This window comes from Phyllobates terribilis, unplaced genomic scaffold, assembly GCF_046119375.1.
Source record: "Phyllobates terribilis strain yellow unplaced genomic scaffold, ASM4611937v1 Scaffold_11__3_contigs__length_659146591, whole genome shotgun sequence".
In the NCBI taxonomy this organism is placed as follows: Eukaryota; Metazoa; Chordata; class Amphibia; order Anura; family Dendrobatidae; genus Phyllobates; species Phyllobates terribilis.
The window spans coordinates 410314242-410331602 of record NW_027362771.1 but is presented as its reverse complement, the minus strand read 5'-3'; the positions used below and the strand labels follow the sequence as shown (position 1 = coordinate 410331602).

Here is a 17361-nt window from a genome sequence, read left to right as displayed (position 1 = left end):
CAGGAGGCCTTTACTATTCTTAAAGAGCCAACAGTCGGCCCTCACTATTATTAGAGAGCCATCAGCCGGCTATGTTTTATTGTTTCCATTACTAAAGAGTGGGTCTCCTATACTGTTATAAAAACATACTGTATAAAAAAAATTCTTACGGGGATCATAAACACACTTTAAAAAAATTATGTGGGTGTTGCATCACGGACCACGGTCACCCTGGTGATATGGTGGTGAAGGATGAGGAGAAGGAGGAGGACAAGAGCAAATAGCCAAAATCAGGAAGCATATACCCATGTGTGGGTGTGAAGAGGTGCATGGGAATACACCTACCAAAAAAGACACTGGATTTGAGTTTATGTTACGCTGCTATCATTTGGAGGTGTTGAGAAGTCTGGCCCAATCCAGCCCTTGTTCATTTTCATAAGAGTCAGCCTGTCTGCATTTTCAGTTGACAGGCGGATGCGCTTATCAGTTATAATTCCACCAGTGGCACTAAAAACCCGCTCTGTTAAACGCTGGCAGCAGGGCAGGCCAGGACCTCCAAGGCATAGAGAGCCAGTTCATTCCAGGTGTCCAGCTTGGATTCCCAATAATTATAAGACACAGAGGAATCACGGAGGACGTTGGTACGGTCAGCAAGGTACTCCCTCAGCATCTCCCCAAACTTTGCACTCCTTGTGAGAGTACCCTGCGCCCCAGGGCCTGTGCAATGGGAGGGGATGAGAAAATTCTCCCAGAACTTTGACAGTGTTCCCCTGCCTCTGCTGGATTGAAGTTGTGTCTCTCTCGCCTGTACTCCTTGGTTGTCCAATGAACTGTGACCTTTGCTGCCAGCGTTTTCAGATGGGAATTATTTTAATAGTTCCACAACAAGGGCCTTCTGGTACAGCCCCATTTTTGTAGATCTGTCGGCCTCAGGAATAAGAGATATAAAGTTCTCCTTGTAGCATGGGTCTAGAAGTGTAACCAACCAGTAATTATTGTCTCCCAAAATTTTGAGAACGCGAGGGTCATGGGAAAGGCAGCGTAACAAACTCAGCCATGCGTGCCAGACTGCTAACAGGCAAGACTTCCGTGTCCTCACCAAGAGGATGACTGACCATGCTCTCCTCCTCCTCCTCTCTGTCCTCTGGCCATCCACACTGAACAGACGGTATGACAGTTGTGCAGGTAGTACCGTCTATAGCGCATGAAACTAGCTCCTGTTCTTCCTCTTCCTCCTCCTCTTCCTCATTGTCATGCAATCCACATTGGGATGAGATGAGGCTGGGCTGTGTGTAATCACCCTGTATGGTTCCTTGCTCCATCTCATCGTGCTCCACCTGCAATGCATCCTCTTTGATTGTGAGCAGAGAGCATTTCAGAAGACAGAGAAGTGGGATGGTGACGCTAATTATGGCGTCATCACCGCTCACCATCTTGGTGGAGTCCTCAAAGTTTTGGAGGAAGGTACATATGTCTGACGTCCATGTCCACTCCTGAGGTCTTATGTGTGGAGTCTGAACTGAATGCCCTTTTGATGCTGGTAGTCAACAACTGCCCTCTTCTGCTCACAAATCCTTCCCAACATCTGTAGTGTAGAGTTCCAATGTGTGGGGACATCACACACCAGTCTGTGAGCCGGAAGCTGCAAACACGGCAAGGGTGGCGGAAGCTGTAGGTGCCTTTCTAAAATGGGCACTCAGGCGGCGCACTTTAACAAGCAAATCCGGCAGCTCCAGGTAGGATTTGAGAAACCGCTGAACCACGAGGTTAAGCACATGGGCCAGGCATGGTACATGAGTGAGCTCACCTCGCCTCAGAGCCGCCACTAGGTTCCAGCCATTGTCACACACGACCATGCTGGGCTGTAGGTTCAGCGGTGTCAGCCACAGATCTGCCTGCTCTTTCAGAGCTGTCCACAACTCTAAAGCATTGTGCGGTTTGTTACCTAAGCATATTAGCTTCAGCACAGCCTGTTGCTGCTTGGCCAAGGCAGTGCTGCAGTGCTTCCAGCTTGTGACTGATGTGGTCATTTCGAAGATGGAGGCTGAAGAGGAGGCTGAGGAGCATGAGGTGCAGGAGCTGTAGACTGTGGGGGCAACCCTGATTGACTTAGGGCCCGTAAACCTTGGAGTCGGGAGGACATGTTACGTCCCAAGGTCCGACTCGGTCCCAGCTTCCACTATGTGAACCCGTGTGCCGTCAGAGAGATGTACCATCCCTGCCCACAAGCACTTGTCCACGTGTCCATGGTTAGGTGGACTTTCCCGGTAACTGTGTTGCTGACGGCACGGCTAATGTTTTGGGACATGTGCTGGTGTAATGCGGGGACGGAACACTGGGAGAAATAGTGGCAGCTTGGGACCGAGTACCGAGGGACGGCCACCGCCATCAGGTTGCGGAATGCTTCCGTCTCCACGAGCCTAAAAGGCAACATTTCGTGTGCAAGCAGTCGTGAAATGTGGGAATTTTGTAGTGTGGCCTGTGGGGCATTGGCTGCGTATTTGCGCTTGTGTTCCAAGGACTGTGGAATGGACAACTGAACGCTGCACTGGGACAAGGACGTGGACATGCTTCCTGATGCTGCTACTTGAGAGTGTGCAACGACAGGTGCAGGGCAGGAGGCATCTTCGCATGCACCATGGACAGGGGATTGCCTTGCATGGACAACAGCGGAAGAAGCAGTGGTGTCACTCGTAGACACTGTTCCTGGACCCTGGGGTTTAGCCCACAAAGTCGAGTGCTTTGCTGCCATGTGCCTGCTGGTGGTGGTCAGGCTGCTTGTTTTGCCACCCCTGCTGATGTTGGCCTGGCAGGTGGTGCAAATGGCCTTTTTGGGGTTATCACAGCAGAGTCTTTAAAAAACAACCAGACTCGGTAAGACCTAACAGTTGTACTGGCAACTTCCATCGTATTGGTGTTACGGGGAACGGTTGCCTGCCTTCTGTCTGCGGCCACCACACTGCTTCTTCCTGCCTGTTGGGGTGCTCTGCCTCACTCCCCCTGTGTGCTGCTGTCCTCGCTCTGCATGTCCTCCTGCCAGGTTGGGTCAGTTACTATGTCATCCACCACCTCGTCTTCTACTTCCGCACCCTGGTCCTCCTCCTGACTTTCTGGCAATTGTGTCTCATCATCATCCACCTCTTGTGACACTTTCCCACCATTGCCTTTGTGTGACCGTGGCTGCTCAAATATTTGGGCATTGCTACATGCTATCTCCTTTTACCCTGCTTCAAGTGGTCCGGGCGAGAGGCCTGAATCTATAAATGGAAAAGTGAACAGCTCTTCGGAGTGTACAAGTGTGGGATCAGTTGTCTCCAGGCACTCGGCATGATGGGAGGAAGGAGGATCCGTGTGAGGAATATGCTGTCCAGACTCACGGCTACTGAGACTTGACCGTGTGGAAGACAGGGTGGTGGTGGTGGCAAAGTGACTGGAAGCATTATCCAATATCCAACCAACAATCTTTTGACACTGCTCTGGGTTCAATAGTGGTGTGCTGTGGTCCCCTAGGAATTGGGACAGGAAGATCGGGCGAGAAGATGTGGGTGTTTGTTGTGGCACAATTTCAGCTTGCCCACGGCCTCGGCCTCTGCATACACCATCACCATCACGTCCAGTTCCCCGTCCCTTGCCACGCGTCTTGTCCATTTTGAATGGAGGACAATATCTTCCATGCTCACTACAAATGGCTGAATTTGGAGCGAAGTTATATGCAATCCATGTGACGGACAAAACACAGCTTTAAATATCTGGCCTACAGGTAACTATTTTGAACAGCAAACTGGTGTCAATTGCTTCACTGACACACTGAAGCTAAATTTTAATGGAGACGAGAAATGGCAGTATTTTCTGAAAACGTATATGTGATCTGTGTGACGGAGAAAACACAGTTTCAAATACCTGGCCTGTAGGTAACTATTTTGAACAGCAATCTGGTGTCAATTTCTTCACTGACACACTGAAACAAATTTTTAGTGGAGGCCAGAAATGGCAGTATTTTCAGCGCAATTATATGTGATCCATGTGACGGAAAACCACAGTTTTAAATAGCTGGATTTTTAGCGCTGTAATATGAAAAGGACCTGGCTGTATTCTGCAGTGCCAACGAGCAAATGGGACAGAACAACAGTGTTCTCTGGATTGCTTTTTAAGGAAATAATGAGGATTACGATCCAAAAAAAATTATTCCTGGCCCCTGAGACCTGGGCCTATTTCTAGAAATATCTAACAGCAACAGCAGACAAAATTGGAATAGAGCCTCTTGTGCTATGTGCACTGCAGTCTGCTATATACCCTGCCTGTCTATGTGCACTGTCTGCCTGATATCTCTGAAGATGGATTAGTCCTCAGAAGGACTGTTTGTTGAGATGGATATGTGTCTCTAATATAGTTTGGTACACCTACACTAACTAAGAAACAAGCAAATCTCTTCCTGTCTGGTTCCAGAGTGACTGTGACGAGCACGGTGGCGCCAGGTCCGATATAGACCTGATGACGCTGTGCGGCCAGCCAAATCACTGTAATGCCACAATCAACATGGCTATGGAATTACAGTGAGTGGCAGACAATCCCTGCATAATCATTGGCTCTGTAAAAAGCGCCACACATGCAGGGAGGGGACCCGAGCTCCCGCCGAGCAACCCCGGAAATACTCAGCGAGCGCCGAGCATCTCGAGCAGTGAGATCCCAGGGCGAGCACCGAGCAGTAGCGAGCATGCTCGCTCATCACTACTGTTTGAATATACACTCTGAGGCTCTGTTAACATGATTAAGTACTAAGTGTGAACAATTTATGTTTGTATGGCCTCTTGCCTAAATCCTTATTGTATATTTACCACTACTGATGCTCCTATATTTTATATAGCCACTAGGTTGAAAACTCTATTTTAAATTCACCCTTATTGCTGCTATCAGCCAGTGGATAACGCCGTTTTGGTTAATGCTATTATATAAATTATTATATTAGTTACTATTTGATTAAACGTGCAGTAGACTTCAGGCACTTTTTTGACACTTGTTCATTTACATTGGGTCTCCTGAGTGACTTAGTTCCCCTGTTGTACATTCTCCTTTTTAAATGTTTTTAATGTGTTTTTGTAACTTAATAAAGGCATTTTTAACTCTACTTATTGGGGATGAACTTCTTTTTAGGCTATTTTGATCGTTGGAAGTGCCTCATATTTACTTGGGCCTTATATAGGTATATGTGAGCATATGTAGAGTGGATGTTAAAAGTCCACACATTCCTGTTAAAATGTCAGGTTTTGTCATGTAAAAAATTATACCAAGAAGAATAATTTCAGAACTTTTTGCATCTTTAATGTCACAAAAGCCATAGTCCGTAAACAGCTTACAACACAGAAGAGGGATCTCATTGTTGAAAGTTATCAGTCAGGAGAAGGGTACAGAAATTTGAGATATGGCATTGGATATACCATGGAACACTATGAAGATGGTCATCAAAAAGTGGTTTAAATTTGGCACAACAGTGACATTACCTAGAACTGGAAGTCCCTCAAAAATTGATGAAAAAAAGAGAATTGGTCTGGGAGTCTTCAAAGATGCCCTTAGTAACAATAAAGGAGCTTCAGGAATTTCTGGCAAGTACTGATTGTGTACTGCATGTGACAATAATTTACTGTATTCTTTATATGTCTGAACTATTGGGCCATAATTCCAAAAGGTATATTTGGCAAAAAAGCCAACATTGCGCATCATCAAAGGAACACCGTACTTGACTAAAGTATTAGTTTCAGGGTGTGCATATTCATGCAACCACATTATTTTAGTTTTTTATTTTTATTTTTTCCACCCAAAAAGATTTTTATTTTTTTTCCAATTGAATAGTGCAGATTATAGGTGACGTTACGGGTGGAAAAAGTTCTGAAATGATTCTTCTTGGTATGATTTTTTTTAACATGACAAAAACCTGGCATTTTAACAGGAGTGTGTAGACTTTTTATATCCCCTGTACAATTTATGTATGCGCACAAGTATCTGCCATGCTCCATGTTCTTGTATGATACATAACTAAATTATAGGATACAAGAGCCTATATCTTAAAAGAGTTGGTATATTTTTGGCATATCCTTCTAATATTTTAATGTTTTAGATTACTTCTTATGTAGCAATCATGAGAGGTCCGCCACCTTTACATTGATCTGTCACCAGATTTCACAATATAAACTGTTTACATTAGTAAATAGCACTGTCTGTCTGACCTGATGAGACTGGTGTGCTTACTTTAAAAATCCACATCAGAATGGCTGTATAATTGTAATATCAGCATGAACAGACTGCTTCCCTTGTTATAAGCAGATATTGTTTTAATCTGAATCGGTGCCGCATTTCTGAGTGAACCAGCTGTTTGGAACAAAGGAGCGGGTCCCTGTTTCATGGCTTTACCAGCATGACTCTCCTGACAGGTTCCCTTCCATATGAAATATCAGCTATTACTTAACATTTTGAGACTCTCTATTTCTTCACATAACAGATCTTCGTACAAGTGGATTATAGTCATTGTGTTACTCTAAATATGTTCACATTATGTTTTATCACAGACATTAGAACCAAAGCAGTCAAGATATATTGTATATGCTGTAATTTCCTGCGTACCAGATGTAAAATGCTGAGAACTAAATGCGCTTATAAAGCTCACACATCAGATCTTCTATTAAGAATACAATTAGATGTTTTATGCACTCTTGTGTGCTCCTGCTGAGCTTCTCATATGCATCCTTACATTTAGTCTTGTCAGTATTACTATTATCTTTTATTTTACTTGCCTAGTAAGACTCTGATTACACCATTCTCCATTCTATAGAGGTCTGTTTTAATGTTTAAAGGGAATTTGTCACCAGGTTTTTGCCACCTCATCTGAGAATTGCATAATGTAGAGCCAGAGACCCTGATTCCAGTGACACTTACTGGGCTTTTTGCTGTAGTTTTAATAAAATCACTGTTTTATCAGTACGAGATTATCTCTAGAGGACTAGTGAACCTGATTGTCAAGGGGATACTGCGACAGAGAGGGGCCAGAAGATTGGGGTGTCCTTAGTATAGGTCATCAATGTCTGATCGGTGGGGTGCGACACCCGGCACCCCCTCCAATCTTCTGTTCCCAGTGTTGGCAGTGGCTGGAACTGCTCAGTTACTGACAGAATAGTGGCCGCAGCCAGGTACTGCACATTCACCCCTACTGAGTTGAATAGTGAGTGGATGTGCAGTACCCGGCCATGGCTATTATTCCGTTGATGGTGCTGTGCAGTGTAGCTCCATAACTGGGAAGTTCAGGCCATCGCCAACACTGGGAACAGCTGACCGGTGGGGTGCCAGGTGTTACACCTGCACTGATCAGACATTGATGACCTTACCTAAGGATAGGCCATTAATATGAAGGCCCTGGACAACCCTTTTAAGGTGCTTTCCAGGCTGGATCTATTTCTCAGCAAACACTACAGCTTGCTGAATCTTTACAGTGCATATGCAAATTATTAGAATCTGGCTCTGCTTGCTGGTTCGAGAAATTGTCACGTGACCATGAGTATGCAAATTGCTATGTACAGTGCTGGCTAAAAATGTAACCTGGCCTGGAAATCCCATTTGGATTTCAAGTTTTTTTTTCATAAATGTACATGATGATATTAGAAACCTAAAAAAAAATTGTAAAAGTTTTTAAAAATATGTTTAAAATGAAAGTTTGATTTAAACAATTTTCTGATGCTAGATTATAATGATGAGCGAGCATGCTCGCTACTGCTCGGTGCTCGCCCGAGCATCTCACTGCTCGAGATGCTTGGCGCTCACCGAGTATTTCCGGGGTTACTTGGCGGGAGCTCGGGTCCCCTCCCTGCATGTTTGGCGCTCTTTAGAGGGATTGCCTGCCACTCACTGTACAACCCCTACCAAAAATGATGGAATCACCGGGCTCAGAGGATGTTCATTCCATAATTTTTTCCCTCTGCTTGGTCTGAAAAAAATTACCCTTACTGAGTACCACATTTTTTATCTTGATTTCTTTTAGTGTTTCTTAAAGCCCTAAAGTTGCCATTTGAAATGACTTTAGTTTTGTGCCATGTCTGTGATCTGCTTTTTTTCAACAACATTAAACAACTGAATGAACATCCTCCGAGCCCGGTGATTCCATAATTTTTGCCAGGGGTTGTAATTCCGTAGCCATGGTGGTTGTGGCATTACAGTGATTGGCTGGCCACACAGCGTCATCAGGTCTATATCAGACCTGGCGCTGCCATGCTCGTCACAGTCACTCCGGAATCAGACACTGTAGGGAGAGGTGCTGCTGAGCTAGGGAGAGATTTGCCTGTTTCTTACTTAGTGTAGGTATACCACCATATATTATTCACATATCCATCTCAACTAACAGTCCTTCTGAGGACTAATCCAGCTGCATAGATATCAGTGCTAAGCAGGCAGGCAGTGTATGTGGCAGACTGCAGTGCATATAGCAAGAGGGTCCATTCCAGTTCTGTCTGCTGCTGGTGCTTTTACAGATATTTCTAGAAATAGCCCCAGGTATCAGGGGCCAGGAATAATTTTATTTTGGATCTTAATCCTGATTATTTGCTTAAAAAGCAATCCAGAGAACACCATTTTTCTCCACCATTTGCTTGTTGGCACTGCAGAATACAGCCAGATCCTTTCCATATTACAGTGCTAAAAATCCATCTATTTAAAACTGTGGTTTGTCCGTCACACGGATCACTTATAAGTGCGCTGAAAATTCTGCCATTTCTGGCCTCCATTGAAATTTTGTTGCAGTGTGTCAGTAAAGTTATTGACACGAGGTCGCTGTTAAAAATAGTTACCTACAGCCCTCCTATTTAAAACTGTCATTTTCTGTCCCAAGTATCACATATCACTGCGGTTCAAATCCAGCCATTTGTAGTGAACGTAGAAAATATTGTCCTCCATTTAAAATGGGCAAGGCTCATGGCAAAGGACGGGGAAGTGGACGTGATGGTGATGATGGTGCATGAAGAGGACGAGGCCGAGGCCGTGGGCTAACTGAAATTGTGCCACAACAAACACCCACATCTTCTCGCCCGACCTTCCTGTCCCAATTAATAGGGGACCGCAGAACACCACTATTGAACCCAGAGCAGTGTGAAAAGGTTATTGGTTGGATAGCAGATAATGCTTCCAGTCACTTAGCCACCACCATCACCACCCTGTCTTCCACACGGTCAAGTCTCAGTAGCCGTGAGTCTGGACCGCATATTCCTCACCCTGATCCTCCTTCCTCCCACCATGCTGAGTGCCCAGAGACAACTGATCCAACACTTGGACACTCTGAAGAGCTGTTCACTTTTCCATTTATAGATTCAGGCCTCTCGCCCAGTCCACTTGAAGGGGGGCAAGAGGAGATCGCATGTACCAATGCCCATATATTTGAGCAGCCACGGTCACACAAAGGCGACAGTGGGAAAGTGTCACATTAGGTGGACGATGATGAGACACAATTGCCAGAAAGTCAGGAGGAGGACCAGGGTGCGGAAGTGGAAGAAGAGGTGGTGGATGATATAGTAACTGGCCCAACCTGGCTGGGGGACATACAGAGCGAGGACAGCAGCACACAGGGGGAGGGAGGCATAGCACCACAACAGGCAGGAAGAAGCAGTGTGGTGGCCACAGACAGAAGGCGGGCAACTGTTCACCGTAACATCAACACGACGGAAGTTGCCAGTACAACTGTTAGGTCTTCCCGAGTCTGGTTGTTTTTAAGAGACTTTGCCGATAACTCCAAAAAGGCCATTTGCACCACCTGACAGGCCAGCATCAGCAGGGGTAGCAAAACTACCAGCCTGACCACCACCAGAATGATCAGGCACATGGGAGCAAAACACCCGACTAAGTGGGCCGAATGCCAGGGTCCAGGAACAGTGTCTGCGGGTGGCACCACTGCTTCTTCCGCTGTTGTGCATGCAAGCCAATCCTCTGTCCAAGGAGCATGCGAAGATGCCTCCTGCCCTGCACCTGTCGTTGCACACTCTAAACTAGCACCATCAGCAAGCACGTCCACGTTATTGTCCCAGAGCAGTGTTCAGTTGTCCCTACCCCAGTCCTTGGAACGCAAGTGAAAATACGCAGTCAACGCCCCACAAGCCACACTATTAAATTCACACATTTCGCAACTGCTTGCACACGAAATGTTGCCTTTTAGGCTCGTGGAGACGGAAGCTTTCCGCAACCTGATGGCGGCGGCCATCCCTCGGTACTCGGTCCCCAGCCGCCACTATTTCTCCCGGTGTGCCGTCCCTGCATTACTCGAGCACGTGTCCTACAACATTAGCCGTGCCCTCAACAACGCAGTTACTGGGAAAGTCCACCTAACCACGGACATGTGGACAAGTGTTTGTTGGCAGGGACGGTACATCTCGCTGATGGCACACTGGGTTAACATAGTGGAAGCCAGGACCCAGTCAGACCTTGGGATGGAACACATCCTCCCGACTCCGAGGATTGCGGGCCCTAGGTCAATCAGGGTTGCCCCCACAGTCTACAGCTCCTGCACCTCATCCTTCTCAGTCTCCTTCTCATCTTCGGCCTTCATCTCCGAAATGACCAAATCAGTCACAAGCTGGAAGCACTGCAGCACTGCCTCAGCCAAGCGGCAACCGGCTGTGCTGAAGCTAATATGCTTAGGTGACAAACCGCACAATGCTGAAGAGTTGTGGACAGCGCTCTGAAAGAGCAGGCAGATCTGTGGCTGACACCGCTGAACCTACAGCCAGGCATGGTCGTGTGTGACAATGGCCGGAAACTGGTGGCGGCTCTGAGGAGAGGCAAGCTCACACACGTACCATGCTTAACCTCATGGTTCAGCGGTTTTTCAAAACCTACCTGGAGCTGCCGCATCTGCTTGTCAAAGTGCGCTGCCAGTATGCCCATTTTAGAAAGTCACCTACAGCTTCTGCCGCCCTTGCCGTGATTCAGCAGCGCTTGCAGCTTCCGGCTCACCGACTGGTGAGTGATGTCCCCACGCGTTGGAACTCTACATTGCAGATGTTGGGAAGGATATGTGAGCAGCAAAGGGCAGTTGTTGACTATCAGCATCAACAAGGCCATCAGTATTCAGTTCAGACTACACACATAAGACCTCAGGAGCGGACATGGATGTCAGACATATGTACCATCCTCCAAAACTTTGAGGACTCCACCAAGATGGTGAGCGGCGATGACGCCATAATTAGCATCACCATCCCGCTTCTCTGTCTTCTGAAATGCTCTCTGCTAACAATCAAAGAGGATGCATTGCAGGCGCAGCACGAAGAGATGGAGCAAGGAACCATACAGGGTGATTACACCCAGCCCAGCCTCATCTCATCCCAAAGTGGATTGGGTGACAATGAGGAAGAGGAGGAAGAACAGGAGCTAGTTTCATGCGCTATAGACGGTACTACCTGCACAACTGTCATACCGTCTGTGCAGCGTGGGTGGCCTAAGGACGGGGAGAAGGAAGAGGAGGAGAGCATGGTCAGCCGTACTATTGGTGAGGACACGGAAGTCTTGCCTGTTAGCAGTCTGGCACGCATGGTTGAGTTTATGTTATGCTGCCTTTCCCATGACCATCGCATTCTCCAAATTTTGGGTGACAGTCATTACTGGTTGGTGACACTTCTAGACCCACGCTACAAGGAGAACTTTCTATGTCTTATTCCTGAGGTGGACAGGTCTACTAAAATGGGGCAGTACCAGAAGACCCTTGTTGTGGAATTATTAAAAAAATTCCCATCTGAAAAAGCTGGTGGCAGAGGTCACAGTTCATTGGACAACCAAGGAGTACAGGCGAAAGAGACACAACTTCAATCCAGCAGAGGCACGGGAACACTGTCAAAGTTCTGGGAGAGTTTTGTCAGCCCCTCCCATCGCACAGGCCCTGAGGTGCGGGGAACTCTCACAAGGAGTGCAAAGTTTGGGAAGATGCTGAGAGAGCACCTTGCTGACCGTACCAACGTCCTCCGTGATTCCTCTGTGCCATATAATTATTGGGTATCCAAGCTGGACACGTGGAATGAACTGGCTTTCTACGCCTTGGAGGTTCTGGCCTGCCGTGCCGCTAGAGTTTTATCAGAGCGGGTTTTTAGTGCCGCTGGAGGAATTATAACTAATAAGCACATCCGCCTGTCAACTGAAAATGCTGACAGGCTGACTCTTATAAAAATGAACAAGGGCTGGATTGGACCAGACTTCTCAACACCACCGAATGATGGCAGCGTAACAAACTCAAATCCAGTGTCTTTTTTTGGAAGGTGTATTCCCATGCACCTTTTCCCACCCACACATGGGTATACTCTTCCTGATTTTGACTATTTTCTCTTGTCCTCCTTCTTCTCCTCATCCTCATCCTCCACCACCATATCACCAGGGTGACCATGGTCTGTGATGCAACACCCACATCATTTTTTTAAAGGGTGTTAATAATGCCCTTAAAAAATTTTTTTTACACAGTATGTTCATGTATACCCCCCAGGAGTAAATGTTTGTCAGCCCAAAGTATAGGCGACCCGCTCCTTTCTAATGGGAACATTTTTTTTATGAAGCCCTCCTCCACGTCTTTTCCAAGGGGCATTGAGGTGCCTCCCAATTTTTTGGCAGCCCTTGCATTCACTGCATAGGCCAACACTATGGTAGACCCACTTCCTAATAATGGGAACATTTTTTTCAGGAGGCCCTCCTCTACGTCTCTTCCTAGGGGCATTGGAGTAGGTCCAAATTTTTGGCAGCCCTTGCATTCACTGCATAGGCAAATAGTATGGGAGACCCACTTCCTATGGCCAGAAAAGGTTGTAAAATGTTAAAATGACATTTCCTGGTGAATGCATTTGTCACAGTTGAAAGCAATGCAAAAGTGCAAAAACACATCAAAAACGCTACGTGTGAACATAGCCCAAGGTGTGGAGGAGTATTTTTGTTTTTGATTATTTATTTTGCCTTATATACAAGTCATTACCCTGGAAAGGATGTTCACAGCAGTGACCTGGGAGTCAGAAATGCTTCCAGGGGCCTTTCCCATGATGTTCCCATGTCATTTGAGCACTGTTCCCATTGATTTTGGCAATTTTCAGGCCCTCTGCAGACTGCCGGGGGGAGCAGCCTGAAAAATGCTCACGTTTCCCATAGACTTACATTGGGCTCATTGCTCGGGTCGAGCACCCGAGTATTCCAATGTGCTCGACCTGAGCATCGAGCACCCGAGCATTATAATGCTCGCCCATCACTAGTGCCAAGGTTTTTTGAATGGATTTAGGGTATTTTGAGGGTGCTGAATTCAAAAATCCCATTATTTTTGCTGAGTTTGTTCTAGTTTTTGAGATATTTCATCCATGAAAATAATGCATTCCCCCAATGCAACTTGTGTATGATAACAAATGCAATAGCTTTTGTTCTTTTAGTCTGTCTTTTGACTCTTTAACCGTGTCTTAGGAAATGAAATATTCCATATAAATATTTTGTATTTCAATTTTCAGGCTTACAGTGCTATAAAAGCAACTTTTTGAAGCATGAATTCTACTTTAATTAATTAATTAACTATTAAATATCACAGAAGCTAAAGCTAATCTGGCAAAACCAAAGTAATATTCTTAATCAGCACCATAAACTTAATATAAAACCATTTGAACATTGTTGGCACCAAAATCTCTGTATACCAGTGTAATCATTATTCCAACATTAATCCTATTCCTTTCCTCTTAGTCATCGTTAGCTTCTGTATTGATGCAGCACATGTCTTTCTAGAGATAGTGCACATTGCCAGTTGCAGTAGGAAGTGCCCTGCCTGGAACAGTTCAAATGGGATGAGATCGGGCACAGTTTCTAACTGGTTACGTGACCAGCTGTTATTTTAGCACCTGATTAGGCAGAAACAGGCAGAGCTAACAGTATATCCCCCTCCCACAGGACACCACAGGCAGAGCTAACAGTATATCCCCCTCCCACAGGACAACATAACACTGTACAGATACTCACCGGCACAAATAGCAACTCCTAAATAGGCAATAGTTGTGATAAAGATGGCCAACATGGTTCCCTTAGGAATAGCATCTTGTGGATCCTGACAAAAAAATAATTTTATTTATGTGATTATTATGTAATTTTTTAAAGAAAATATCAGGAACATTTATACACTCCTCACGGACCATTTTCATTTTAAGGACTCCAAGAATTGTTTTATTTTTTTGCTTCCCATGTTACATAATCAGCCATCATTTTATGTCATTATTTGAGGTCATGTATTTTAAGGAATGCCTAGTGTCAGAAAAATATTAAGAATGTATTGAGAATTTCTGCCCCAAAACCCCTCTTCATCCCCCTCCCCTATAGTATTGGTCAGAGGAGAAGAGCTGACAATCCACCATCTGTCCATATGCAAATTAACACACACATGAGAAGTGCCTTGTAAGCAAATGCTAGCACAAAGGGTGCTACCAACCCAATTAAAATGCGAGGGTAGTTTCCATAGACGCAGGTCTGCGATAATTTACACCTGGGTGAGGAGGAAAGCTCGTTTAGGCTTCAAACACCCTCGCAATAACCACAACAATTCCCAGCTGCAATATGCAGCTGGGCTGGCGCCAATATGGAATATGGAATAACTCAAGTTCCATATGACGCGCCCCCTGGGCCGTGGGGTACTCGGTGCCGGGCCGGTCGTTGCTAGGGGAGATGTCACAGTGGCGGTGACCCAGTCCATGACCCAGGGCGGTCAATCAAAAGGGGATATTATTTACAGGGGATTTATAGTTCTTATATACAGTGCTGGCCAAAAGTATTGGCACCCCTGCAATTCTGTCAGATAATACTCAGTTTCTTCCTGAAAATGATTGCAATCACAAATTCTTTGGTATTATTCTCTTCATTTAATTTGCTTGCAAGGAAAAAACACAAAAGAGAATGAATTTTCAGGAAGAAACTGAGTATTATCTGACAGAATTGCAGGGGTGCCAATACTTTTGGCCAGCACTGTACAGTTCGTGACGCCACCTGTGGTATGCGGCTAAAGGGAGCCGCCGCTGCGGAGCAGGTCCTCTGGAGCTGGTGTGAATGCAGCAGAGTTGGTTTAGCTCTCCACAGGTAGAGCTTAGCTCCAGGGCAATGTAGATGTTGTTGTTATCAAGTAGCACTCGGGGTGCAGTGTAGTGCAGGGATTGATGGCGCAGCAGCAATAACTGACAGAGACGGTGGGGTGCAGTCTTCAGGATTTTACTCACGATTTTCAGACTCCCAGTTACCAGGGACAGGGTAACTTCCCATGTTGTCCTTTGCTTACTCAGGGAGGGGTTCAGCCAACCCTCAGGTACCTCCGGAGTACATAGCGGGACCCCCTTCTGTGTGTTCCTTCTGGCCGTCTCCCTGCACCTCACACCTAGTGTCCCAATCCAGTGACCGCGGACCTTGTCGGGCGACGTCTTCTCTGTACCCTGGGTCCTCTATGGCCACCTTCTTGGTGAGACAGATGTGGATTGTGGCTGCAGTACCTGATATACTGCAACCTCCGGTTTCCTAGTTGAGGCTTAAAGAACTCTGCTAGTTTAGGGACCGGTCCCCTCTGTGCGACCTGACCCCTCCACCGCCTGGTAGATTCGGGCGTACGGGTGGCCTCCAGCACTACCCATACCCCTGGGTTCCCTTCCACGTTCCTGGAGCCCTTCTCATGCTCCTCTCCTCCTCAGTCTGTCCTGGGCCTCTCTTTAGGCCCTCCTCCTGAGCAGAGCTCCTACAGATCTCCTGCTCCTCTCACTGTCCTTCTCTGACTGACTGGCTACACACCCAAGATGGCTTCCCTCTTTATACTACTCCTAACAAGTGCTCCCCTGATTTACTTCCTCCACCCACACCCACTACATGGTTCCCCCTTCTTCGGTTTCCCCCACTCCAGCCAGGGACAGGGCTCAGCAGGAAGCGCGACGCATCTTGCCCCTCCAGCTGGTCTGGAGTAGTGTAGTGTTGGATGCAGGTGTTAGGGTCCCGGGCTGTACTCCTTCCTTACCTGAGAGTGAGGTACCACACCTCTGGGTGAGATGCAGTACCTCTGTGGCGACTGAATCCGCAGGGGCGCCACACGCACGTCCAATAATAACGGGATCAATATGTTTAGTGACAGGGTCAGCCAAGGAACAACATTCTTATTTTTCCGTAACTGTGAGCCCCTCCGGGGAGCGGTAACGCAAAAGTAGCAAAATAGCAGACCGCAACTATGTCATGTGTGGTCTCTAAAGAAATGCAAATTTATAATGGAAATTATGGCGTCGTTTGCAAGCTTTTGCGATTAAAGAGCGATAAGTTATCCCAGAAGTTAGCGATTTTAATAAAAATGTGAAGGCTGGCGCAAAGCCGACATGATACCAGCACAGGGGGTGTGTGGGCCAGCCTCCCCCTTCAGCATAAAAGACCCCACTGAGGATGGATCAGTATTCATTACTGGGGGGTATAAATTCTATAACTAAAGGATCACGTTTGATATCGATCGTCTCTGCGATCTTATAGTAAGTTCTTCTTTAATCCTAATTATTTTGTGTAACTGCATATGTATTGTATTGTCTCCTTTTGTAAAACCTTTTGTATATTTTTCCTAAGCACTGCCTCCCTTTTGGATTAAATATAAAATTTAATTGTCCTGTTTCTTTTGTTCTGTAATTGTTTCCTCCCCTGAAGCTATATACGCTACCAGAATGCAGGTGTCCGACCCGGCCTGTATTATATTTTAAATTGGGTCGGTGGTGGGAGCGAATAATAGTAATTGGGCTATAGTGTAGCTGGCAGTATCCGTACGCGGGCGTATACACATATTTTATGCTTTGGAATCCAGAGGTGTATAAGCCATACGCTCACTGCGTGCTTGCCGATACCTAAGCAGTGAGCAATCGGGACCGTGTGTGCATGAATCCCTGCTCAATCCTGACATAGTGGTGGCAGTGGTAGGATATTGTGTGATCTCCCTGGTATACCTAGTATATTTTTTTAAACATCTTTTGATGTAGATAGCAATTAATATAAACCCCCTTTTATATGTTGGAATGCGTACAAAAAACAGTTACAAAATACAATAATGCAATGTTAGCTGATTATCATTTACCGGAAAAGGGTGATAAAAAAGATTATTACTTTCTGAGGGACATTTATGAGCAACAAAAATTTGTGGATCTAAAGGGGGCACTATTACTGTGTGGGGCACAAGAGGGGCACCATTGAGGGGGTTTAGGACATTTACTATTTAGAGGTACAGTATACAGTGTTCTCCCACTTAAAAATATGAAAGAGGCCTGTAATTGACATCATAGGTAGACGTGAACTATGAGAGACAAAATGAGAAAACACATCATGAAAATCCCATTGTCTGATTTGGAAAGAATTTTTTTTCAAATT

General features: G+C 46.0%; 1 protein-coding gene across 3 annotated transcripts in view; it reads right to left on the bottom strand.

Moving 5' to 3' along the window:
* The window catches only part of SLC12A1 (solute carrier family 12 member 1), a 183997-nt gene that overhangs the window by 117956 nt on the left and 48680 nt on the right, over positions 1–17361 (bottom strand). For all 3 annotated transcript variants that reach the window (XM_073653066.1, XM_073653067.1, XM_073653068.1), the window contains one exon: positions 13966–14050. In XM_073653066.1, coding sequence (XP_073509167.1) covers positions 13966–14050 — 85 coding nt within the window. The remainder of the gene's footprint in view (positions 1–13965; positions 14051–17361) is intronic.